At 39.9% G+C, this 25,184-nt stretch overlaps 1 protein-coding gene across 2 annotated transcripts in view; it reads left to right on the top strand.

The window, feature by feature from the left end:
- Positions 1-25,184, top strand: part of GALNT7 (polypeptide N-acetylgalactosaminyltransferase 7) — a 75,092-nt gene that overhangs the window by 17,158 nt on the left and 32,750 nt on the right. For both annotated transcript variants that reach the window (XM_074822808.1, XM_074822809.1), the window contains exon 2: positions 16,245-16,702. In XM_074822808.1, coding sequence (XP_074678909.1) covers positions 16,245-16,702 — 458 coding nt within the window. The remainder of the gene's footprint in view (positions 1-16,244; positions 16,703-25,184) is intronic.

Genomic DNA, 25,184 nt, shown 5'->3' with positions numbered 1-25,184 from the left:
CTGACAGATGTAGATGGGTCACTTGGACAATGCTCAGGGCTAGAGGCTGATCTTTGGAGCTATGTTAAGAGAAGGCAGTAGGATGTCGGTTCCCAAAGTCGGCTTTGAGAGTAATGTTTTGAGTGTTAGTCTTGGGCAGCTTCAAGTTTAGATTGCTGGCACCACCATGGATCATCTGCATTAACAAAGTAAATGCCAGGGCAGTCCGTTTCTTGAAGTCCAGGTGAAGCGTGTCTGCCTCTCCACTAGGTCTTGCGGTTTCAACATGAGTGTGGTGACTTCCATAGTTGACATAAAAGATACTGTGTGGAGAGTGCAGAGCTAAGTGCATGGCTGGAAGCATGGTGGAGAGCAGACAGGTTCAGTGGAGTCCATTTGATGGAGTTTGCGGGTTATATTTTAGTATTCTTGCTGGCTGTCTAAAAGATGCAAAGAACCTGACTGTGCTCATGCATGATGTGGCTTCTAAAGCAAAGCTATGAAATAGGTTTAGATATTCTGTTTACTTCACAGTGAAACAAGTAATGTCACTAGCTGTATTTGTCACAGAAAGAGTAGTCAGTTTACCAAGACTGATTTAACTGTTCAGTAAATTGGTTCTTACCAGTCCAGTATTGTTGCAGATCTTGTTTCTTTCTTATGTTTCAAATGCACGTGTTCTGTTGAGGGGGTTTTTTGGTTGTTTTTTTTTTTTTTTTAAGTATTTAGGACAGATAAGAACTTACCTTACCTCAACAATTCTGTAGAATATAACTAATTTATTGATAAATACCACATAGGTTCTCTTTAATATCCTGTGTAGGAAAGACACAGGAATGAAGGGTCAGGGAAGGATGATACAGAGAATACAATTGATCATAACAAGTGATTTCCCCTCACTTATCTAGTCAAGCAGTACACAAGGTAATTATGTAAATACTCTGAATTCCTGAAATCTTTTGGGAGTTCAGATGAAACTTTCAGAAATGGGTTTTAGACTGTATGCGTAACTTTCATACAATGCAGCTTTTGGCTTCAGCTGTCTGTTTCTTTGAAAAAGCTTTCAAAATGATAGGGTTGATCAAATTGTGAAATTCAATTTAAAAAAGACAGAAATATGCTGTTTTAAAGCTTAAGAATGGTAACAATATTTCAAGATAAATTAAAATCTAATCATGCAGTTTGCTTCTTCATAGCAAGAAATATGAAATGAGATTGACGTATGTGTCTTTAAAAATTGAGGCAGACAAGATATAGCACAGAAACCTGCATCCCTTGATCAAGCATGTCCATCAGTGATGGATTTATTGTATTGTAAATGTCATTTACTCACTGAGGTATATAAAACAAATGCATGATTTTTAAATACCCATCTGTCTCAGATGATTGAGAAACAAAGATGAAGTTCCTCTGCAGGCTTTAACCAGTGCAGTGTTTGTAGCTGATGTCTGGAGGGCCAGAAAATCTGTCCTCAGCTGCTTAGAACATGAAGATTGATGGTAGTTTTTGTTTCTTTCTGAGGCTTTTTTCCTCTGGAGGGAAAAATGATAGAAGTTGGATATTTTCAATAGCAAAGCTATGGATTATAAATTGTAACTCTTTGGTCTCTTACTGTTTAAATTCAAAGCATATGCTTGTTTTAACCTGCTTATCTCTATGGTTTAAAATTTGATTACTTAAGTTTTGATTGTTTAAGTCCAAAAGAAACATCTTCATCTATTTCTTTCTTCAGTCTACAGAGAACATTCCTAAAAGGGGCTTGGTCTTAGAAAAATGAAAAGCCTTGTCCCATCATAGTCCACTGTGTAACACTACTACAGAGGAAAAGGAGAATAAGCCTTCCTTAATGGAAGGAAATGAAGCTGGACAGAGGACATCTTAGAAGTCCTTAAGAATCTCTAATGTCCATATGAATAAACATGAGCTGTATTTTTAAAGATCTCATTCAAACATATGCATAAAGTGAAGGATATTCTGTTACGGAGGCTCTCATATAAACAAGCAACCATCAAAAATTAAAAATATATTGTCAACACAATTAACTAGCCCTCCATAAATTACAGGTTCGAATGTCTGTGAGAGGAAAACAAAACAACTTCCTAGGGTTTAATGACAACCCAAAATGCAGAACAAAGCCCCACTCCCTACGGTTTAACGCAGCCCAAAACACTCTATCACTCACCTAACAAGTGAGGGCTCTCAGCCTCGAGGACCTGCTCAGGGCAGTGTCCTGATCCAAGTCACCTCAACGAGTTTCCTTGGGCAGCGTCCTGACCCAAGGGGAGAGTCCTCAACCACAGCCAGCATGCCGCTCAGGGGGACGAGCTCAAAATGTCTCCCCCAGGGGACTCCATTTATACCCAGGCCGAATCTGACCTGTAGTCAACAGCGGCTCCCATTGGCCAAAGGCCCCAACTACCATGAAGCCCTGAGAACAAAGGCAATCAGGAGCTGCTACACCTCAGCAGCCAAGAAACCCTATTTTCATTGGGCAGGTGCACCTGCCACATATTCCTGGAGTGAGACAGAAGATGGAAGGAGCAATGACTCACCTAGAAAGGTCACAGGCTTCATTTAACATTGAAATGTAGTGACGAGAACAAATCTTGTACTGAACCTCTTCGGTGGTGCTGTGTTTTAAGCCTTTTACCTTGGAGGGCACAACTTCCCGGGGGGAAAAAAGCTGAAAGAGTTTTTTGGGATGGGAAAGAGATGGCTTGTTATTGCTGAACTATTAAGGGCTGCAGAAGAAAGATCTTAGCAACTGTAGCAATGGCTTGAGTGTAGGTGTAGGACTGGACAAGCCCATCTGCTGGGCACAAAAGACAAGGCGATGAAGCTGAAGAACATGGAGTGTGGGAGTGAAATGAGAAGGTACCAGAGAGAAGGTCTTAGCAATAGAAATGGTAGTGTTCTGGATGATGACAGTATTGCAGTGAAGTAATTCATTCTCATGGCTGTTTTCTCTTTGTCTTCCATTTGATTGCAAATTGTTTGCTAAGCACTTGGAAGGGTGTGCAAGTGGCAACAGTAGAATACTGCTGTAGAAATAGTTAAACCACATGGATCAGCATGTACTAAATTGATAAGACATCTATACAACACTATATTTTCAGGTATTCAGGATCATTTGCTCTTAATTTTTATTAATTGTTAAAGTTGAATAGTCTTAGTCATCTACAAGGGAAGGAGGTAACTTAAAGAAACAGGACCTGCTTTCTTGTTTCTACTTTACTAGCAGAGTGTCTGTTACTTTGCTAGCCTGTAATTGGCAACACAGAGAAAGAAGGTAAAGCTCTGATGAAAAATCAATGCATTTTTTTTTCTGAAGAAGGGAAGCAGTTGTCCAAGAGTCATAGATAAAGATCTGATATTTGGAGGCCCTTTTGCATCTTGCAGGCAGCTGTGATGGAGATGATGTCTTAAGCAATTGTCCATTTAATATTCATAATTTTTCCAGTCAAACATTTATAAAATCCCTCTAGAGAGAAAAATTGTGGACAGTTATTATGGTATGCTCCCCTTTTTCCTTGTATCCTGGGGAAAAACTGGCCAGCAAGGTGTTGGTTATTCAAATTATTATGAAGCCCAAGTATGCTTCTGGTTAATTTTATTGTAAGTGTGTGATAATAAATGCCTTTATCTTCACTCTGGTTTGCTGGTCTTGACTTGAATGTCTATTTTTCTATTAACAAAAAATGGATTTCGGTTTATCAGGCTGCATTAGAAAACTATCTTATGGTTGTGAGTTGTTCAATACTACATGGTTCAAATGCATGGCTCTTGGGAAAAGCTTAGGGAAGATGAAGAAAAGCATCTAATACTTGACTCTGAAGCCCTTGTATGCAAGTTGAAGGGCAGAGTTATGTTTTCTTTTTTGTTAAGTTTACTGTTTTCTAAATGTGTTATATGAGCCATTCAGTATTGTTTTCAAAATCTGATCGAATATGTAGCATTGCTCCAAACCACATAGCTGTGTGCAAATGTGGTATTCCTAATCACTTGGAGGAGGGAGATGGAAAAAAAGCTTGCTTTTTCTGCCACCCATTTATGCAATCCACTTTTCAAAAGAGACTTCCTGGTATTCAGCTTTTGTCTAGAAGAAAGAGTTGGAAAAAATTTTTGCCCCCACCTTCTGCCCCTCTAAAATAGGGTAAGCAATGGCACCATCTTAATCAAAGCACTATAAACAAAACTGAAAATTTGAGAGAAATTAAAAGGAGAACAGAAGGTTGCATTTGCACAAAATACATAACAACAAATGTTTACAGAAATGAGAGATGATAATATTGATTAGAGCCAGCCAGAATTCTGAGCATTTGGCAACTTCCCACAGCCTTCATCTGCTTAAACATTTTTCTGGGGTTGACTGCATCCCTAGAAGCCAATTTGTTGCACTTTTTGTTTAGAAATGTGTCAGTTCATCTTCTGCTTTGTTCTCCTCCTGTGATAACTACAGCAGCTGGCACATTTGCTTAAGGAACAAGTCACTTTGCTGAACCTCTCACACAGCAAGGTACCTCATGGATTGCCTCCAGGTTGAGAAGTTGAAAAAGAATTATTTTCATTAAGTTTCTTAAGAGAAAACAAGGTTTAACTTTCTAGGCAGTAAGTGATGTCCTTCCTGTGAGTAGATGTAACTTGACATCTCCTAAGACTTCAGGTGGAGAGTTGCTTCAGGAAGAGAAGGAAAACTGAAAGCGATTGGGTCCTTAGAGTCTCTGCTCTCAAGGCTAGACAAGAAACTAGACTTTGTTTTGGAAAGAGATGGGTCACTGTCTGGTGGGCTTTGCTTACCTGGGACAGTTTTTCTCCCTGGTGCCACAGCAGAATGATAACTATGCCCCAGGGCTTGGTGCTCTCCTTGCTCTTTAGCCTCCTCGTGGGGCTTGGCTGTTATTGTAACAGCGTTCTGAACAACTAAACTCCAGTAAAATATTTTAAATGGATGAATTCAGCATGAAATGAGTCAACCAGCATACAAATTTTATTTATTTATTTATAAATTTGTGTGGCGTCTCATCTATGGCATAGCAACCCATATGGTGAATTTAAGCATAAACATACCAAACAGGTGCTTCTTTGTTGGCTTGGAGGTCTGAGTCACTGCAGTCTCTGTTTGAGACTGAATTATTGTTGCTGATGCTCTACAGAAGTTTGCAGTTGAAGTACCATGCTAAATACATGCTATTGTCAGTATAGGCTGCAGTACCTAGAAAATCGTCTGTTGTGCAAAAAAAGAAGGAAGGTTATTGGCATTTGAAAAGCAGTGGGTGGCAGACAGTTGAAGCATAGTCTCTGGCTCAGCTGGTGGCTGATTAGACTAGTCTTAAGTACTTAACCTAAATTGACTTACCTTAATATGATGTCAGTATTCATCTTTTCTCCATTTGTGTCATCTTCCATTAAGAAGAGTGGGCCAGGATCAGTGCAGGCCAGGAAAACGTGTGGTCTCTTGGGGTCTCTGATTTCTTGGGGACCAAAGAAATTGCACTTTGATGCAACAAGGAAAGCTACTTACTTAACAAAAAGCAATAACACACCTGAAAAGATACAGTGTGTAGGGAGATACTTGCTTTTATGCTCTTTTATTTATGTTCTGTCCCACTTGATCACTTTGGCTTTCTTCTACTGAAAATGTTCATTATTCTAGTTGTAATAAACTTGTAATCAATTCTTGCTGTTCTGAGTTTAAAAGCCTTTCTGTCCTCTTTGGTGTGCTGCCTGTAAGGAGAGGATCTGGGAGGCTCTGGATCATACTTCTGCCTTATCCAGGGTCCTCTAAGAACTTTTCTGTTCAGCAGCTGTTACTGTAAATTCGGTCTCAAAAGAACCCCCTAAGACTTAGTTTGAAGTTTTAGAAGGCAGGCATTCTTTATTGCAGCGCTGGATGCACAGGGGATTATTCCACCTAATGTGCATGTCAAAAGACAAAAGCACACTTATTATATACAATGAAAGAAATGAATAATCATGTAATTCCCAAAAAGTACACACCTATTTCCAGAGGATCTAATGAATAAGTTAATACATTGCTCAAGTGTACTAAAATTTGGGGAAGGGTCTCTGAGGAACTTCCATGGGGGTTCTCAGTGGTCTGTGGTGGTCCCTAGTGGTTGTTGAAGAGGTGTCTTTGTGTCCTTTCCATGAACTCTGAGGTTTTTTTCATATATGGGCTTGTCTTGGCTCATTGCTCTGTCTGTAAAGTTTCTCAGCTTTATTGACTACCACAGCTGTCTGGTTTCTCTGCCCTCCCCAGGATGTACCCATCAGTTGCAAAAATTATGTCCTTGGGTGCATTCTTATCTGAGGTGCCTTACAGCAATTAGCACCAACTGCTTGCAGGCATCAGCTAGCAGGCATCACAGCAAAAAACCAAACACATTTGTACCTGCTTTTTATTGCCCAGGCTACTAGTGCCAACATCTTCCCATTTCTAGAACATGTGATGTTGTATTTTAGTCTCTTCCCTTAGGTAATACGGCAGCTTCATTTATGATTCAGTTTAAGAATATCTGTGTTACTTGAAAATTATTATCATCTTAACAATAAGAGGCTATTTTGCCTACTTTAAAACTAGCTTTAAGTTACGAAGTTAGAGATTTCTTTAATATCTGTTTATTCAGGTATTGATCTGAGTCTTTCTATTTTAGATGTCCTTATTTACTATCCCAGATTACATGGTGTTCTCCAGAGTTGCAAGAAGTGCGTTGCTTGTGCTTACCTCCACAAAGTTCTCGGTCACCTCTTAAGTGGAGACTTTGTGTGAAGTGAATCTCTGGCAAGACTTCTTTAATGCAGCATGACTTTTGAACTACAGGTGAGACCAGGGGCAGTATGGGACAATAAACTATGACAGTACCAGGAATGGAAGGATGGGATGTGTAGAAGCCAAGAGTTGAATATCAGGCGACAATGAAGGCAAGTCGGAAGGTTTAACAGCTGGTTCAATATTCCCCAAACACTGACTGCCAGTAGAAATGAAGACAAAAAGAGACTGCTATATTTGACAGTAGTTTGTTCTGAAGCACTCAGTGTTTTCATTTTTACTTGCTTTCTGTCAGGCAGAGTCTAATTGTGAAACTGCCTGTTGCACAGGAATTTGAGAAGTACTGCACCTCTTCTAATGAGGCACCATGTAAGGTAGGTCAGGTACAGGCCGTGTTCTCACTGTCCTTTTTGTACTCTTAAATCTCACTAAGGTGAGAGAGGGAAGTTTGCAAGTTTTGGGTGGCCAGTGGCATCCTCAGTAAGAGACTGGGTCTGGCACGAAGCACTGGCCAGGTCTCCAGGTAGTCTCTGCTTTTGATGATGGTAACTGAACCTTGCTAAGTAAATGAAGTCACTCAGTCTGAACCAGACGCATATGAGTGTGCCCTTACATTTATAGAAAATCCAGACTCCTCCAGGAGGAGGGACATGTACTGCAGGAGGTTGTGGGGAACCAGGGACATCAGAGAAGGGAGTGTAAGAGCAAGAGCGGGGGGTAAAGCAGTACAAGCTGAAACAGCACTTGTGGCAGAATTGCATTGCTCTGCGGGAGTTGAAGTGATATGTGCACAGCAAAGCCAAAGAGGATGACAGAAGCATTATTAGCTCAGATGAATTCTTCTTGCAAGTGCAAGATAATATCGCAACAGAACCATTTCATTTGAATGGGATGCTTAGATGGGTATCATACTGACTTTTCTAAATGTGGATGTATATCTTTAAACTAGGTACTCTGCAGGTAAATGGGTAAAACTCAGGATTTATGGTGTTCCCCTCTGTTAGGCAAATAGCTGGGCAATCACATTATTTCAACTGAAAATAAGTGTTCTTTCACTGTTAGAAATTTGAATATCAAAGTTGTTATATTTACAGATATGCCACAAAAATAAGGGAAGGACATGGGGTGGAGGCGGTCTCCATATGATTTGTTACCTGAGGGCTTTCATAGCTTAATATAACTTTGCATGCAATGACCTTGTGAGATGTTGGCTGCAGACCATGGCAGTATGCAGCAATAGCCTGAAGTCACTGTCCTAGATGAAGGCTTCAGCTGTGACAAAGTACACAGTATCTTCACAAAAATCTAAGATGATGGGAAGAGCTAGTTGGTGTCTTTCTTTGCCCAGGGAAATCTTACAGCAATCATTTAAAAAATGAAGTTGAGAAGCTGAGTCTTATTTTCCTCAGTGTCTTTCTTCCACTCACAGGTTCAAACACCAGCAGAGATGACTTTAGATGTTAGTGACTATTGTTAGTTTTTAGACTCATTACTATGTAACAAGAAGTTGTTTTTACCATTTTTTGGAATCAGCAATACAGAGACTCACATAGATCAGTGCAAGTCACTCGGAACTTGAATGCTAAATTCTGTCAAACTCTTTCATAATAGCAGAACATCAAGCTGTTGCCAAATTCACATTTTTACAAACAGTTCCTGTCCTTTATTATGTGCCCTTTTTATTTTTGAACAAGCCACTTGCTTTTCCATAAGCAATGCTCTCAAACCTCAGCAATGTCAACCCTAAGATAGAAGAAAATTGTTGATCTTTCTCCCCTAAGTTGTTTTGCCTCAGGTAATTTTGGGGCTCAGTGATACTGCTACTTAATTATTTTTTTTCAATGGGCTGAGTCAATATTAATGACTGTGGTCTGCTGGTATCTATTGAAAACTAAGTTACTTCTGTAACTGTAGAAGTGTAAATAGTAGTGATAGTCTTGTTCTGCCTTATGAGATAGGACATAAGGAATGAGTGGAGAAAGGCATTTTCGTCACTGCTGTTGACTAGCTGTTTTATTACAGGTATCTATCCTTCGGAAAACGGTTCCCTCTCGAGGAGCTACTTGGGAACTGAGAGAAAGCAGGCAAGAAAAAGGATAAAGGATGGTGCAGGGCAGTGAGTAGTGCATCACATATCAGTCAGATTACCTGCTTCCTAGATTTCACAGCATCTGTCAAAGGGGGAAGTTGCCTTGCTTTTCTTAAATTCGAAAAAACCCCAACCCACAACATTTTATTTTTCATTCTTCACATGTAGGTGCAAGTACAATACACAGCAGTATAGAACTACTGCTGAACATGCATTTCTCTAAAGCCGCTTGTGGCCCTTGCATCTCAGTTACACTTCAGAGTTATATACTTTTTTAATGAATAGAACACACACATATATGTATACACACACACATATACATGAGAAAATTATGCATGTAATGTCATCCTTGCTTGTTTAGATCATCAAAGTTGTTTTTAATTGTTTGGAGTTTTCGTTGTAGCTCCGAAGTGGCTTCTGACCAAGTCTTGTGAACGCTTCAGAAAGTAGACTGATGTGGTCGTTGTCTGATAAGATTACTTGCTCTTTGGAGGTGCCATCACAGTAATGTGTTTGTCATACAAAACTGTAGTCAAGTTAGTTCTGTCTATCAAAACTTATTCCAGGTTGGTATAACACAACTTACACAGCTTTAGCACTAATAGGTGAGATTTAGGTCTTGTTCAAGTACATGAATCACTGCAATGGTTGTTTCAGAAACAGTGAGATGATACAAATACAGTCAATCCCTGACTTGTATAAAAGAAGGAGGTTTTGTTTCTCCTAGAGTATTTTAATGGAGCAAAAATCTACTGTGGGGAGATGGCATTGGTTGCATACCTTATAACTTATAGACTTATATTTTCCTGGAAATGCTGGTGACAAATACCATCAACAGTACAGTTTTTTACTTGGGTTGCATAAAGCATGCAATTACAGTGATTTAGCAATCTGTTATTTTTACAAACATGTATTCTTAAACAGAATTTTTCTATAATTTAGTGTGAAATTGTGTTTCTGTGTACTACAGTTCCCATAAATGCTCTGTTCTAAGTTTGCACAAGTTTTTAAAGTCATGGTAGGAGCTACTGAGTGCCTCTGAAATACACTGAGAAGAACCCAGAGCAAGAGAGTTTTGCCCATGCACTGTGACAGCAAATGCCCGTTTCTAGTCAGGTGTCTTAAATGCTCATATTCGACAAAAGAATTCTCCTGGTCCAACTTCTGCCCACATGCATGTGGAGCTTAAAACAGACTTTTTTGTGAAAAAAAAGGATAATGATTACAAAGGGCTTTTTAATTATTTATTTCTTTTTTTTGAAGTGATGGCAGTTGTGCCATAGATCTTTATCCTTGTTTGAGAAGCTGTGTTTTTCCATTTGTGTGTGCTTTTGGTTTTGCTTTCCTCTCTGCAGCAGCTATAACTTCTGATTGCTTATATGGAGGTTATCACGGGTGGTAGAAATGGAAGGTGTTCAATCTGACGGGCTCCCTTTGACAGTCAGCCAACTGTGTTGAGGGAATCATTGCTTGTTTTATTTATTCCAAAGTTAGTAGGTAGGTACCTAGAGTAAATCTATTCAGCCATACGTTTTTGGATGTGTTGATTTTCCCTTTTGTCCGTGTTTGATCCTGTATATTGAAAAGTCTTCCAGTTTTTTTGGTAATGAGTGTTGTGGAGTCTTTTTCCATCATGTGGCACAAAAATAGTTGCAGGACTAAGTAATTAAGTGTTTCACTTCATTTTTTCTATCTATGTAACATGGTAAGTAAGACCCACACACAATGATTCAAAGCAAACCAAAACAGGCTACATGTTGGGGTTTTTTCTCCCTTATTAGCTAGTAGAGCAGAATCATGCTAGAAGCTTGGCTGAGAACAGGCATTATTTCAGTATCTTGCCAGCATAAGTCTAGTCAATAAGGAAATCTATCAATCCAGCTTGTAGTCCTTTCCCTTTTATTTTTTTTTTTTTGAACAAGGTAAGTGGATAAATTAAAACAACCCCCTCCTATTTACTCAAATAATTGAAAATGCTAGGCTCTATGTCATTTCTCAAGTGGCCTTTTTGCTCTGATAAACTTAGAAGTGTGACTGTATTAAGTTGAGGCAAAGTGAAATAATATCTTTAAATATGTTGAAATCCTTGCTAAACTGATAGCTGTATGGTGTCTGTCAGAGTATCTGTTTCAGAGACTCTATACAAAATGCTGCTTTTTTGCGTAGAAGAGGAACTTGCATCAGGGGAGCTCTGAGAACTCAGTTAAAAGTCCTTGAACCTTTCCTTATCGTAGAAGAACATACATTGTATTTGCCTTTCATGGTAAGTGCAGTGGTGGAGATGCAGCCAAGATTCAAGAAAGGTAAAAGATGGACTGCAGAAAATAGAACTACGTAGGGATTGGCCTCCTAGGTTACTAAAATATTAAACTGTATCACTTTTTATAGTTTTTTCATGAGGAACACCAGAATATTGCAATGCTTGGTATCTGGCTTTAATCAGCTTGGTATGGACGTGTATATTCTGAGAGTGTAAGCGGTTATTTTAATTTCCTTTTGCATCCTTGGCTAATGAGAATACTACTGGATTCTACTTAATTATTCCCCTTTTGATTTTTGTCCATCGCTGATTTTTGTCTAGATGAGCTTTTATAGGTGTTGCTTGGAATTAGCAAACTTTTTTCAGTATGATAATCTTCTGTTTTTAGAAACGAAGCAAATCCACTTTTTTAACAGCAATTTGTACTTCAGACATTATTTCATAGGGAGTTTTAGGGAGTTGCCAGTCCTGAACTGGTTGACGGAAGAAATGCAGGTTATGCAACTCTTACATTTGTAGTTTTATTGCCAGCTACAGCTCCAGCCCTCCTACCAGTTAACCAATCTTCTGGCCCTGTGGAGACCTCTCTCAGTTTTTCCTTTTTGTATAATTTAGAAACATGTTTCCAAAGGGATACAGTTATGTTCCCTATACCTTTAATTGCATTCTTCTCTTTTGCAAAAAGGAAGAACCTAACTTGCAAAAAAACCTTACACCAAATACCTCCTTTTTTTATACAAGTCAGGGATTGACTGTATTTATATCATCTCACCATTTCCGAAACACCCATTGCAGTGACTCATTTATAATCCCCTAAGGAGTGAAAAGAACATTTAAAAAATAAAGAAGCATGCTCTGAATTGGAACTAGAAAACCTGTCAGGAAATCCTAGATCTAGCCCTACAGAAAAAAATGATCTGTGGAAAAAACATTTTTCTATATTACTGTATGTAAACAGCTTACTCTGTACCTTTATAAAGATGTAATGAGATTTTGTTGTTGTTTGTCTTCAGATGTGAGAGAATTCATAGATTTTTTGCTTCTGTCCCCTCATTTTTGGACAACCTAGAAGTGCAGGGTTCAGATGTATGTCATGCTCACTTCTTCCAAACCCTCCCTTCACTTCATTGTCATTGATTTGTCTCTTCCAAAGTTTTTCAAATTATTTTAAGACTGTTGTTTTTCCACTTTAGAAAGGTTGTTGTGATTTGTTTGGGGTTGGTTTTTTTTTTTTGCATGCCTTCCAGTTTTACTTGTCACTGTATGAATCTTTTAGAAGTTTGATACTACATTTTTAGCTGAGCCAAACTTTTAATCACTGAGTCACACTGATTAAAAATTATTTCAGTTTTTTTGATATGTCATTAAATCATTTGTATAAAAAAGGGGGGGGAGGAGGTCATAATTCATAAAAGAGAAGACAATCTAGAATTTCCTAAGGCATTGAGGCTTATATGATGACCAAAATAGTTCTTTGATTGTGGCTTGACTTCGCTTTTTTTCCAGACAGTATTTGGAAAACCTTTGTCTCAATTATCTCTGGAGAAACAAATAACCTCCAGGAGCTGTAGTCTGCCCCACCAACTTAAACACCGCTAGTTCCCTTTTTTTGGAAGAAATGCTCATAAAATGCTGAGACAGAGTTAATTTTCTTCATAGCATCCCATATGATGTTCTGTTTTAGATTTGTGACTGGGGTGGGGAGGGAGGAGTGAGCAGCTGTGTGGTTCTAAGCTGTCTGCAGGACTTAACCCACAACAAATACCTTCCATTGTATTTGTCCTAGGTACATAAAAATTGAAGGAAAGAGGTGAATGAGTGTGTTTGTGTATAATTTTCTTGTTTTATGCAATATTTTCCCAGGCCTGCAAAAATTAAATATATTTCATGTCTAGAAGGGAACAGCAAATAAATGCGTTACAATGCAAATTGTGCATAACAGTTATAACGAGGCTAAATGTAATACAAGTCATAGTTCTGACAACAGCAAAATATACAAATTACTTTGAGAAGTGTTATGTTTCAGTTGGAGAACTGGCTAAGTGGAAGCTTGTAACTGTTCTATAGATAATAGAAGTGGAACGAAAGGATATTTAATTTCATACAGACCAGGAGCATAAGAAATTCTGCCTGATTGAGACTAGTGATCCAGGATGGTGTCTGAGAGTGGCAGCATGTAAACCTGGCTGCTTTCTATGCTCTCTTCTGTTTGAACTCTTCCAGCATTCACAGCTGTTGAATTAGAACTTTTAGGAGGTACCTCCCTGCCCAGCCTTTATATAGTCCACTATGGACCTGTCGTCCATCATGTTGTCTCATCCCTTATTTGACTGTTTGTACCGTCTCTCTCCACAACATCCTGTGCAGTATATTCCAGATCACTGTGCAATTTTTTGGTTGATCTCCTACCAATTTTGTTAAGTGCCTCTACTTCTTGTATTTTGGGTAAACAGTGGGTTTCCATTCAATTTATTCAGCACCTTCATGATTGTCAAAAGTTCAGTTGTATGCCCCTCAGGCATCACATCTCCAGACTGCAGAGTTTTAAGATGAAAGGACAGCCTTTCTGGTCTTTCATCTCGAGGCACCTATCTACCTTCTCTTTCTTTCTGGTTGCCCTACTCTGTCCCTTCTTTAAGTCCTTTTGAGATGTGGAGACCAGAACTAAATATTACTGAAGACATGAATGCCTCAAAATTTTATGCAGTCAAAATGATGCTCTCTCTAAGGATCCTTTCCTGATGATGCCACAATTTTGTTGGCTTTTGAAACTGCCTCCTCAATCAGAGCAGGAATTAGATGCAAGTAGGTAAGAGCTGAGTGCTCAGCAGTGTTCTGACAGTTGAGTGGCAAAGCCTTCCTTTTGATTTCTAGGGTAAGTGTGAGATGATGCTCTCTTCAAAAGTCTTTTCAGGGCTTTATTTAGATACGTGCCAGCCTTCTACCTCCTTGCAAAATGTGCCTTTTCATATGACCTTATCCTTCTCTTTTTCCACACTGGCTTTTGAGTTCCTCAAAAAATGATGATGGAAGAACAGAATAATGTAACACTTCTGCTTTTTGTACGTCTTTCCTGTTTAAAGTAGAACAAGCAGAGAGGTCAGAAAGTTTCTTGAATAAACTCTTAGTATTTTGAATCAGAGCCAGTCTGACTCCTATTGGTATCATGTTAATCTAGGCATATTTTATACTGGATTTTTCTTAATTTCTGAAGTTCTGTTATGCAGAATAGTATGTGAGGAAAGTACTGTAATGTAGTAGTAAGTATTGTGTGGTTTAGTTAAACATGGGCATGAGTCAGCATTGTGCCCTTGCCGCAATAAAGGCAAACTGCATAACATATTACACGAGGAAGAGGTTAGCCAACAAGCAGAGGAATGTGGTTTGCTTCCCGACGCATAGCATTAACAGGACTGCATCTGGAGCACTGTGTCTGGTTTCTCCTTCTGCACTACCCAGCACAGGAGAGATGTTAACAAATGGAGAGGACCTAGGAAAGACCTGCTAAGGAGGCTAGAGGGCTGCAGCATGTGACACAGTCACAGAAAGGGTAGAGGAGCTCGACTTGTTTTGGCTGGAGAAAAATCTAATGGGAAATCTTGATTGCATCTTTTCACCCTCCAAAGTGAGGTTACAGAGGAAATGGAAATAAAATCTTCTGAAAGGACAAGAGACAATCATGACAAGATGCAACATGAGAAACTTCTGCTGTGGTATGAGGAAAAATACCTTCACTGTGAGACTGGTCAAGCAACTGGAACAGGTTGTCCAGAGAAACTGGAGGCTTTTGGGGTGTGACTGGATGAACCTCTGAAAAGCCTGATCTAACTGTGAAGCTATCCCTGCTTCCAGCAGGTCTGAATAGGTGACATCCTTCTGATCTCAATTTTTTTCTTTGATTCGATATTTGGGAATAGATAGTGAGACATTGCTAAAATGTGTGTGTTGTTCTCTGCAGATTTCAGTGGGATCAAACATCTGTCATGTTTACAAATCTGTCCTGTTTACAAATAGGTATTTCTAGCAGGAAATCTGAACTTTCAGCAGTGTTTGCCTGTTGTCCTCTTGGATGGTAGTATTGGAAAAAGCAGTGACTGTATGTTTTGGGGAGTGTTCGTAGGTGGGGCTGTTGTACTGTGGAGACATCATACTCAGACACTTTAGAGCCTTTCTGTCCAGTTTCTTCCAAAATCACCCACCCTTGTTTGAACCCCACCAGCCTTGCTGATGACTGAAAATCCTGAACAGTTTTCAAAATCCTTCTCAGTGAGAACTTAAAATCTCTTGGTGGGAAGGCAGGGAGGAGGGCTGTAAAATGGTAAAGTTGTTTTCAGCAAGAATGCAGGAGATAATCAGTGCCAGTGCCTGTGGCATCTCTCTTCTGCCCCAGCACTGCTCCCCAGGCAGGTTTGTCTGTGTGGCCATTCAGCAGATCAGATCAGGGCTGCATCTCATTTTTGCCTGCTGTCCCCAGTGCCTTCAGCTTACCTCACAGCTCTAAAAAGAGCGCTGCTGTTGCAGCAGAGGGAGTAATGCTTGGTGGGAGCAAGTCAGGAGAGTGAAGGGTAAAGATTAGATGTGGCTCCAGGCTGCCGCAGATGTGTGTGCCAGATTACACGTAGTCATGGCACTCTTCCCCAGCACTGAAGCACATTGAGGCTGTATCTAGCAACCACTGAGACACTGTAGAGGTCTCAGCAGCTGGTACATGTGGCCTCAGAAACACCCTGTGTCCAAGAGTGGCCCCAGGGACCCCGTGTTCTGCATTGCAGCATTGTCTGCTTCGATACCACCCTCTCCTTCATAAAGTGCTCTGTTGGAGCTCCCTGCCCATTGGTTTGGTGTGCAGCCTGAAGTATGTTCAAGTTAACATGTCCTGCATGGGCATTTGGTCTTTGGGAATGCTTTGGGCATTAGGCTGTTTCCAGGACCCACTCACCTAGGTAAGTGTGGACAATGGCTGGTGATGTTCTCCAGCAGCCAGCTACTTTAGTAAAAAGTGTTCACTGAGCCACTTAACAGAAACTTCTCCTTTCTTGCATAACATGTATTTAGTGCTGACTCTCAATGCATTAAGGTACTGGATTTAAATAAAGGGTCATCAATTTATATGATCTCCTGCTGTTTCTCTGTGTGTGTATATATAGGATGACAAAGAAGCCAACAGACCCATGCCAAACAAAGGAGACCATGGACTAGGAAATGAGAAGTTCAAACCTGTGGTACCTTGGCCTCATGTTGAAGGTGTGGAAGTGGACTTGGAATCCATTCGAAGGAAAAATAAGGCCAAAAATGAACTAAATCATCATGGTGGTGGTGATAACAAACAGCAAAACATCATCCAGAGGCAGTATCTCACATTTAAGCCTCAGACATTTGTGTACCGAGATCCTGTTCTACGACCTGGAGTCCTTGGTAATTTTGAACCCAAAGAGCCTGAGCCTCATGGAGTTGTTGGTGGCCCTGGAGAGGAAGCGAAGCCATATGTTTTAGGACCAGATTACAAAGAATCCATTCAAGCCAGCATTAAAGAGTTTGGGTTTAATATGGTGGCAAGTGATATGATCTCACTAGATCGGAGCGTTAATGACTTGCGTCAAGAAGAGTAAGCAAACTTTTGTTTTCTTTTAGTTCTGTTTTTATGGGATTTAAGTATGTTCTTCCCATATATCTTAATTGATGCTTTAAAAAATATTATTAATTAGGCCAAATAATTCAGGCTTCTTGTTCTGACAGTCAAGAGTGCTGTTTCCATATATTATTCTTAATGGTGTTGCAATGATTCCTTTCATGAATAATTAATCTATATTGATTTATCTCTGAAGTCATCTGGTTTAGTGTCTATTTGCATGTTCCAAGTCCAGCCACAGTCTTCATTGTCATATCTTTTTTTAATCCATAACTTCTTAAGATTTGTTTTTAAGAAGGAATAATTTTCTTTATTATTTCCTAGAAATTCCTATACTAGTTAGTTTATTCAGTTTTGGTTTCACCCTGATGCTTTAAAAATTAACACTAGATAAATAAATAAATAGAGAGAACAGAAGCAAAGAAATATTGTTCCCTTTAAATAATTCTGCTTAATTACCTGCATTAACAGAAGTATGGATCTGCCATATTGGGGTTTGGAGCTGAAGGAGGAATGCTCTTCTAACAGTTTCTCACTTCATTTGTCATAAAGAAGGAAGCAGTCTTAGATAAAACATTTTTTACTTGCCGAGATGGTGTCCACTTTGGTGTGAGGAAATTCTGGGAAGTTATTAACATTTGCTCAGTGTTTACTAACAGGTTTACACAGTCTCTTCTGATCTTTAGTATAAACTGGAGTCAAATTTGCTCTCCAACTAATCTGTGTTTGATATAATTTTCCTTGTTAAATATCAGGTAAGGACAGGTCTCTGACCAAACTGATTGATTGATAGGGGGTTTTTTGTTTGGGGGGGGGGGGTGGGGTGGGGTGTTCATTTTGGGGTTTTGGTTTTTTTTTTTGCATTTGTAGGGGAGGGTATACGAGTTTAGATATGAAATGAGGTACTTGGCTGTTTTCACTTCCCCCTCATCCCTAGCAGTGGAGCTATGATGATCCCTGGATTGGGTGCCAACCTCTGGGTTGTATGTTCTGTTTGGTTGGTCACTGACTGGTTACTGAGGCTCTGCTGTGGCCTTTTATAGTGGGTGTTTTTCCATTTTGTGAGGTAGAAGTGGCCAGCTGTGAGTCTGACTCATGCCTGTGCATGTATGGCTGCTTGAATTTACTATCTGGTGTGTACTCATTGAAAGTGATTGAAGTGCACAGAATACAGCTGTGCTGTGTTTCTCGGGTGACTTACTAAAGGTTTCCACTTGCTGGCAGTCAGAGGAGAGGATCGTGCCCGTCCTGCCAGTGGTGAGGAAGCATTGGCTGTCCTGGGGTTCACTTAAGTTTTCTTTCTGCACTGCAGTGAGCAATTGGACCTCTGTGCTAAAGAGATTTTTCTGAAGGGGAAGAAATGATCTGGGTGACCTGTGTAGGTCAGCGTTTCCTTTTAGGAGGTTATTCCCTATCACTGCTGCTTCTGTTGAGGCATTTGCAGCCACTGGGGCCCCTTTTGTAGGAGGCAGTAGTAAGGAAACTCACAGAGGAAAACCATTTACCCGTCAGGTGTTGTGATTAACTGAGCAGAGGGGAGCTGATGCCAGGAGTTCATGTGAGCAGAGCTCGCTTTGGCCCTGCCTTCCCAAGAGAGAGGGGGAAGGAGGTGGAAGCACACTCCCCTTCCTTGCTCTCTGCTCCGCAAGGACAGCAGAGCAGAAATGGCAGCATGTCACGTGCAGGTGGGACTGGGCTGCCTCTGCCCAGGCTAGCAGCCATATCTTTGGTAGCAGAGCTCAAGTATTTCCTCCCCTCCATTTTTCCCCAAAGTGGACGGCATCACAGAGCATATGCATCTGCCAAATAGTTCCACATCTATAGCTTCCTGAAGTATTTTTGTCATATTCTCGGAGTTTGTCTTTAATTCTGTTCTGAAGGGGAGTAATAAATAGAAGTTCCCAAAGAAGAATTAAGTACTTCACATACTTTGAGGAATAGGAGGGACAGCCATGTGACCAATCAGAGCAGAAAAGATTAATTTTAAAAACCTTCAAGTTTAGTTTCCTCCAACCACACTTGCAGATAAGTATTCCAAATCAAAGTTAGGTTTTATTGTTTAATGTTCTAAGCAAGCAAACAAAACAGCATGAAAAACATGGACAAAAGGCATCTTTCAGACCCCTTTATATCAAATATTTTATGTATTGAGTACTTCAAATGCTTGCAATTGCCCTAACTAGGTTAAAGGCTTATAGCTTCCGTGTTTCTCCTGGAAACGGCAGAAGAGAGCAGAAGCAATGTAAGATTGGCTGATACTGCTACATGCTTTCAGGTATTAAGCATACTTTCCTGCTCATCCACCAATATTGGTGAGAAATGTGGCAAAAGGTAGCAGATTGTCTGTTGGTTGCATCATTTATTTTCCTTCCTCTGATCTGTTCAAAAAGTGCAGAAGCCATTTTGATTGATAGGGCTGGTCAACATTCTGTTTAATCGTACCAAAGAGTGGTATAATCATCTTTTTTTTGGTTAATGGTATCTTGGCATTGATAATTGAGGAAGACTTTTTAGGCAAAGACCAGATTATTCGTTCATGTACATTCAAATCCAGGTAGATCTCACCTCAGCCTTCTCTTTGAAACATCAAAATTTTTCAGCATCACCCTAAGCAGTCAGGTTTGGTGAGTGAAGTATGCCAAATGCTTTCCCAGGCAGTGCTAGTTGGAGTGAAATAGTGCTGCAAGAACTGTCTCTCAGTTTAAAAGCCACATAGCCTTAGGGTTTGTCTGTGCTGGAGGGGCAAGAGGGAAGAAATGCCAACAAAGGGAGATTCAATCCCGCTATGTTTAGATTTGACTTTGGAGTCGGACACGTTGCCAAGATGATTTGCCAGCTGCCTTTATTGATTCAGTCGAAACTTTGCTGGTGATTGTAGGCAGTCTCAGCTGCAGTAAAAAGCCTTAACTCTTGCTGCACCCTGTAGAGAGGAATAAGGTTGGATGGCATGTTGAAGTTGTTTGTCGGGTACAACAGAATATTTCCATTTTGCCAGTACTGCTTACTCTTGCCTTATAGATTTTTAACCAATCTATTTCAAGGTTGAAGCCAAGCACTTCTGTTGGCATACAGCAAGTCATAGGTTTGCACTCTGCAGGAGGGCCAGGGGAGCCATAAACTGGGTTTAAGTGGGGCAGTACCCATTTTCTACCATATTTCTAGTTGCAGAAAAGTAGAGCAGGCTTATCAGGCCCTGTCCAAAACCTCTGTACAGTTGCTGGAAGAAAACTTTTTCTTAAAACTTGGTGATTTTACCATTTTTGGATCTTTTTTAATTATTCTGATAGGTGGCAGGCAGCCTTTTACTTTTAAGAGCAGTCATTTATACTGAATTTTACATGTTGTCCCTGCCTCCTAGCAGACCTGCAATAAAACTAATGTTACCTTTAGGGAAGAAGGATATTAATTTGATTGCTCCCTGGATATTTTTGGGGTTTCTTTTGTGATCAGGAGTCTGCACAGAGGTAGAGCTGCAGTAAAAACAGAGTGATAAAGTTTCTGGATGATCTTTGATTCAAGATAAGCACACCATGCTGGGGAAATAAAAAATGGACACAGGTTTGCAGATGAATGCTGCTAGGTAACAAGGTGTGTTCTCTCAAAAAAAGAGCATTGCTGCTAGGGAGAACAAGAACTGATTTGTTTTTCCAGCATAATGAGCCACTTGTCCCGAGTATTTAAAAATTAATTTTTAAAAATACAGCTGTACTGGATCTGACCAGAGATGATTTTCCTTGACAGTCTTGTGTCTAGCTCTGGCCAATAACATATGCTTGGGAAAAAACATTTAAGAATGGACTAAGTTTCATTCCTGGCAACCAGTGAGCTGGGACATTTGAGCCAAAAATTGCAACAGGATTGTCATGCTTCATAGACCTTTTTCTGTGCATAGACTTGTCTTTTAAATGCATTTATACTCTTGGAATTAATGACATCCTGAGTCAGTGACTTTTTCCAGGCTGAAGAACATGGTGTTTGTTTAACCTCTCCTCCCAGATACTGTCCTGTACCTCTGTTACTCTGCTGCCCTGTGATATATGGGAATATCGGGCATATCTACATCAAGCTACTATATAAATGTTTCATGTTCCTTCCTTATTATTCCTACCATGCTGTTTGCGCTTTCATTAACTCTGAGATAAAATTCTGAAAGAGCTATCCATGTTTGACTCCAACATTTTTTTTTTGTGTGTGTGTTTAGGGTCTGTCACTGAGTATACACACCTAGGCTAACTGAAGAGACCTACTGCAAGTTCAGTCCTCCAATTCAATAGGTTTAAAATAGAGATCTAAGTAAAGTGATTATCACTCTTAGAAGTCCAATTGCATGTTCTGTGGTTAATTGTTATGTCAAATCAGTGAAAAATGTTCTTTCTTACGTTCTCATGGAAGACATTAGTTCTGCTGCATGACTATCTAAGCAGAAAGTGTTGTATAATAATCTCAGTATGTTTAAAAAAAATATTAATACAAATACCAGTGTTAAATGTTGTCATTGTGTGTTGGCTGCCTCCTGACAAGGCAGAGACAATCTGCATTTTGCTTTTTAGGTTGTTATGCTAAATGGATCCTTGCAGGACATAGCCTTATGCATTTTATTCCCAGTGGCTGTTGTTAGTAGCTGGTTTGTTGGAGAAGAAGGTATTAATTTGGAGTTGGAAGCTTTTTCATTGTCAGGATAATGGATGTACTCTTGGTAAAACCACATATTCCCAATCACCTTCTTCTTGTGCACTTGGAAATGGCTTCTGGCAGCATATGCTCTGTCATCTTTCCAATGGCTGAGATTAGACTGGCTGGCTGTAGTTTTCTGGATCCTCCTCCTTGAGGATGGGCATTTGTCTTTGCCAGTGCTCAAGAACCAGGACCTTGTAAAAATGGTGGAGCATGACCTCACGATGACATCACAAGCTCCCTCAGCACCCTCTGGTGCGGCCCATCCAGTCCCATGGACTTGTGTTGTGTTTATCCCATTTGCTGTGATACGTCCAGTGATGTGGTTCCTGACCCACCACCCTTCCTCTATGGTGGATATTCCTTCACTTCCGCAGATTTTGCCCCTAGACGCAGGGACTTGGGAGCAAACCTGGCACGTAAAGACTGAGGGAAATCAGGTGTTGAGTGTCTCAGTCTTTTCTGTGTCCTCTGACACTAAGTTGCATCTCATTCAGCAGGAAACCCATGGTTTTTTTTAGTCTTTCTTTTGCCTACAGGCCCTTCTTGTTGCCCTTCCCAACTCATGGATTTCAACTCCACTGGAACTTTGCCTTTAGTTCTCTCTGCATGTGCTCAGGCAGTATTTTTCTGTACTCCTAGGTAGCCAGTCCATGTATCTACTTTCCCTACTCTTCCTTTTTGCATTGGAGCTCCCTCAGGAGCCGGTGCAGCCAGCTGGGCTTTCTGCCATGCCGTTTGACTTACTGCATGTGGGAATGGGCTGTTCCTGTGTTTTGGGGAGGTTGTTTTCAAAGAAGCCTTTCTGGGCACTTCTTGGCAAAGTTGTAGCACCTGAAATCATGAATTTCTCATGGCAGATGTTAGAAAACATTTAAATAATGGTTTCTATATGAAAGAGTCAAAAAGGGAGAGAAAACTGCATGATGGACAACACCATGGATGACTACGAGTGTGGAGCTCCGAGAAGAGGCTGTCTGGTGTATGGCTCATTTCAAGAGCTGCACCTGGTTATACAAGACCAAAGCAGTATGAGTTGTTCCAAAGAATCTGTATTCAGTGATTCTAAAAAATACATATCTACAATGTATTAGTTGCAGTAGTCTCTTCTTTGTAGTTTCTTTTATCTCAAAAACACTAAGCAGCAATGCAAGTTTTCCCTTATGAAGTTCACTTTCACAGTAGAACACTCCAATCCATGTCTGCCATTTCCATTCGCATACTTTGCTGTGTTTGGGTCATGTTTATTGCACTTCGGGTTGAAATTTAAGTCAAGAAACATTCTCTTAAAGTGTATTCTAAGTGATGCTCTGTGAAACTCCCAATCTGTCCTATTAACCAACTTACATCATGGTAGAGCCCTTAAGCTAGGGATGTTCATACCGTTGATCAGATTTTATGACAGGGTAATTAACTGTGTTGGCTGTAAGAAAGGATCAGTGCTCAACATTCTTTGCTCAGGCTTGATATGTTGCTGTTATCCAACTCACGGAAGACTTGCTCACAAATTATTCTTACTGACCCAGAGGGTTTTATTCTTATGACTCTATTTAAGCTAGATTTTTTTGGACAGCTTCTTTTGACAAATGTTGCAAGAATTTTATCCTGAATAGTGTGACTGGGAGAGGAAGCTTCATGACTGTGAATGTTTAAGGCATGAGACAAATTACTCTTACTGGATTTTTTTTTTCAATATGACAATAGATAACTGCTGTCTGCTCACCAGTGTGAGCCAGAATTTCAGCTGCATCACCCACACACATCTGTCAGTCTGATCATGGAAAAATAATATTTTTAAGTGTTTTTTTCTTCCATGGATTATCCAGTTTGACTTTTCCTTTTTAATGACGTTATTGTTGTTTCAGGGCATGCCCCCTAGGCCATACAAATTCGTACTTGAATAATTGGATCTGTTGCCATGGGTCACCTTTTTACTTCAAACAGCACAATTGACAATAAGCTTTTGTTGAAAAACCTGAAAAAGTAACCCATACTGGAGTACAATGCTCCTTGTGTACAGAAATATATTTTTGAACAACTGTTTTTGCAGCTCACAACATTTTATAAGACAAATCAAAAGGGAATAAGAATTGGCTTGTTTTTAAAAATTGTACATGTACTTTTGAAAGGTGTTTGGTTTATTTTTTTATTATTTTTAGTGCAATCAGAGGAGAGAATTCTTCCCAAAAATAAAGACTTCTGACTTTATTTAAGAATACACATGTGCAGAGCTGTTAATAAAGATATTTTTACCTATCATAGTTTGATGGTGACAGCTTGGACCCTTTGGTTCGTACAGGTGCTATTAAAAATATCAAACTGTGTAGAAAATTTTTGGTGCTGGACTTGAGTTGAAAAAATACCAGAATCTTTAGTTGTAAACAATTACTCTGGGTATGAAATAAGGCAGATGAATCTTGGCTGCTCATTAGAAATGGATGGTGTTTTTACTCTGGGCAAGTAACATGAATTTCATATGTTCTCTTACAGTAAGTAAGCTGTCCAGTCAATCTTGTCATATCTAAGGAGATAGAATAGAAAAGCTCTGAAGTGGAGCCTGCTTTCTTCAGGAATGTGATTAGTTCCTTAATTATAGCACTGTGCAAATTACGTATTTGACACTGTTACACAAAAAAAGATTTTAGTAATTACTGTTGGTATCTTGTGTCATTGGAAATGGAGCATTAGGGACTTTGGTTTCATTTGACATGGTACCTTGGGAAAATCTTTTATTCAAGTGCCACATAGTACACTGCAACTGTTCTGAAACCAAGAAAACTAATTTTATAGTATGTGTATAAATCTTTGTGCACCTCAGTGAGAGCTGGGGTTGAGAATCAGGTGAATTATAGTGGTCACACTAAATCAGGAGTACTGGCTTTCCACTGCAAGTTATCAGCTGCCTTACTGCTGGCAAGACTCCTGGAGGAAAAGATGTGTTTAAAATGTAATTATCCATGTATTGTCAGAGCATCACCTTGTGATCAGGAAAGATTTGAATTCCAGGCATTGGCCTTAAAGCAAAACCAAACATTTTCTGTTAATGTTTCAGGTGCCAGTAGTGAAAACTACAGTGAAGATGGATCCTGTGTATTTTTAGTGTTGGCTGCTAGCATTTCAAATTTTAAGTTTCAACAGAGAAATAGTTCATCCAAAGAGTACAGAGAAGCTGACAGAGGCACTGTGTGTGTTATCTGTAGTTGGATTTCCTTAGCTGACTGTGTGCATCTGAAATGAGAGGACCAAGCCCTGAGCAGGACCTCTTACTCAACAAAAATATGTAGTGCGGTGCCTGGAGTATATCTAAATTCTGCCTTAAACCTTGGCTTTGGGGGAGGGGGCAGAGAAATCTGAGAGGTTTCCTGCAGCTGATAGTGTAACCCTCCAGGTGCCATCTCACATCATAGAAGTTTTGGGGCAAATGGAGGAAGCATTCAGGCAAATGAGTTGTAAACTGAATGTGAAACTAAACACTTAAATTCTTATGCTCTGTCTTGTTCCTGTTAACCAGAACTTACTGTGGTAGAGCATTCAAATAAACTTGCATGATATAAGTGGGATTGGCCGCACCCTCAGCAAGTTTGCTGATGACACTAAGCTGTGTGGTGAGGTTGACACACTGGAGGGAAGGGATGCCATCCAGAGGGACCTGGACAGGCTTGAGAGGTGGGCCTGTGAGAACCTCATGAAGTTCAACAAGGCCAAGTGCAAGGTCCTGCACATGGGTCAGGGCAATCCCAAGCACAAATACAGGCTGAGTGAGGAGTGGATTGAGAGCAGCCCT

Source organism: Strix aluco, chromosome 4 (assembly GCF_031877795.1).
Source record: "Strix aluco isolate bStrAlu1 chromosome 4, bStrAlu1.hap1, whole genome shotgun sequence".
NCBI classification, from domain to species: Eukaryota; Metazoa; Chordata; class Aves; order Strigiformes; family Strigidae; genus Strix; species Strix aluco.
Note: the sequence above shows the minus strand (reverse complement) of the source record. Positions and strands in the feature narration are given on the sequence as shown.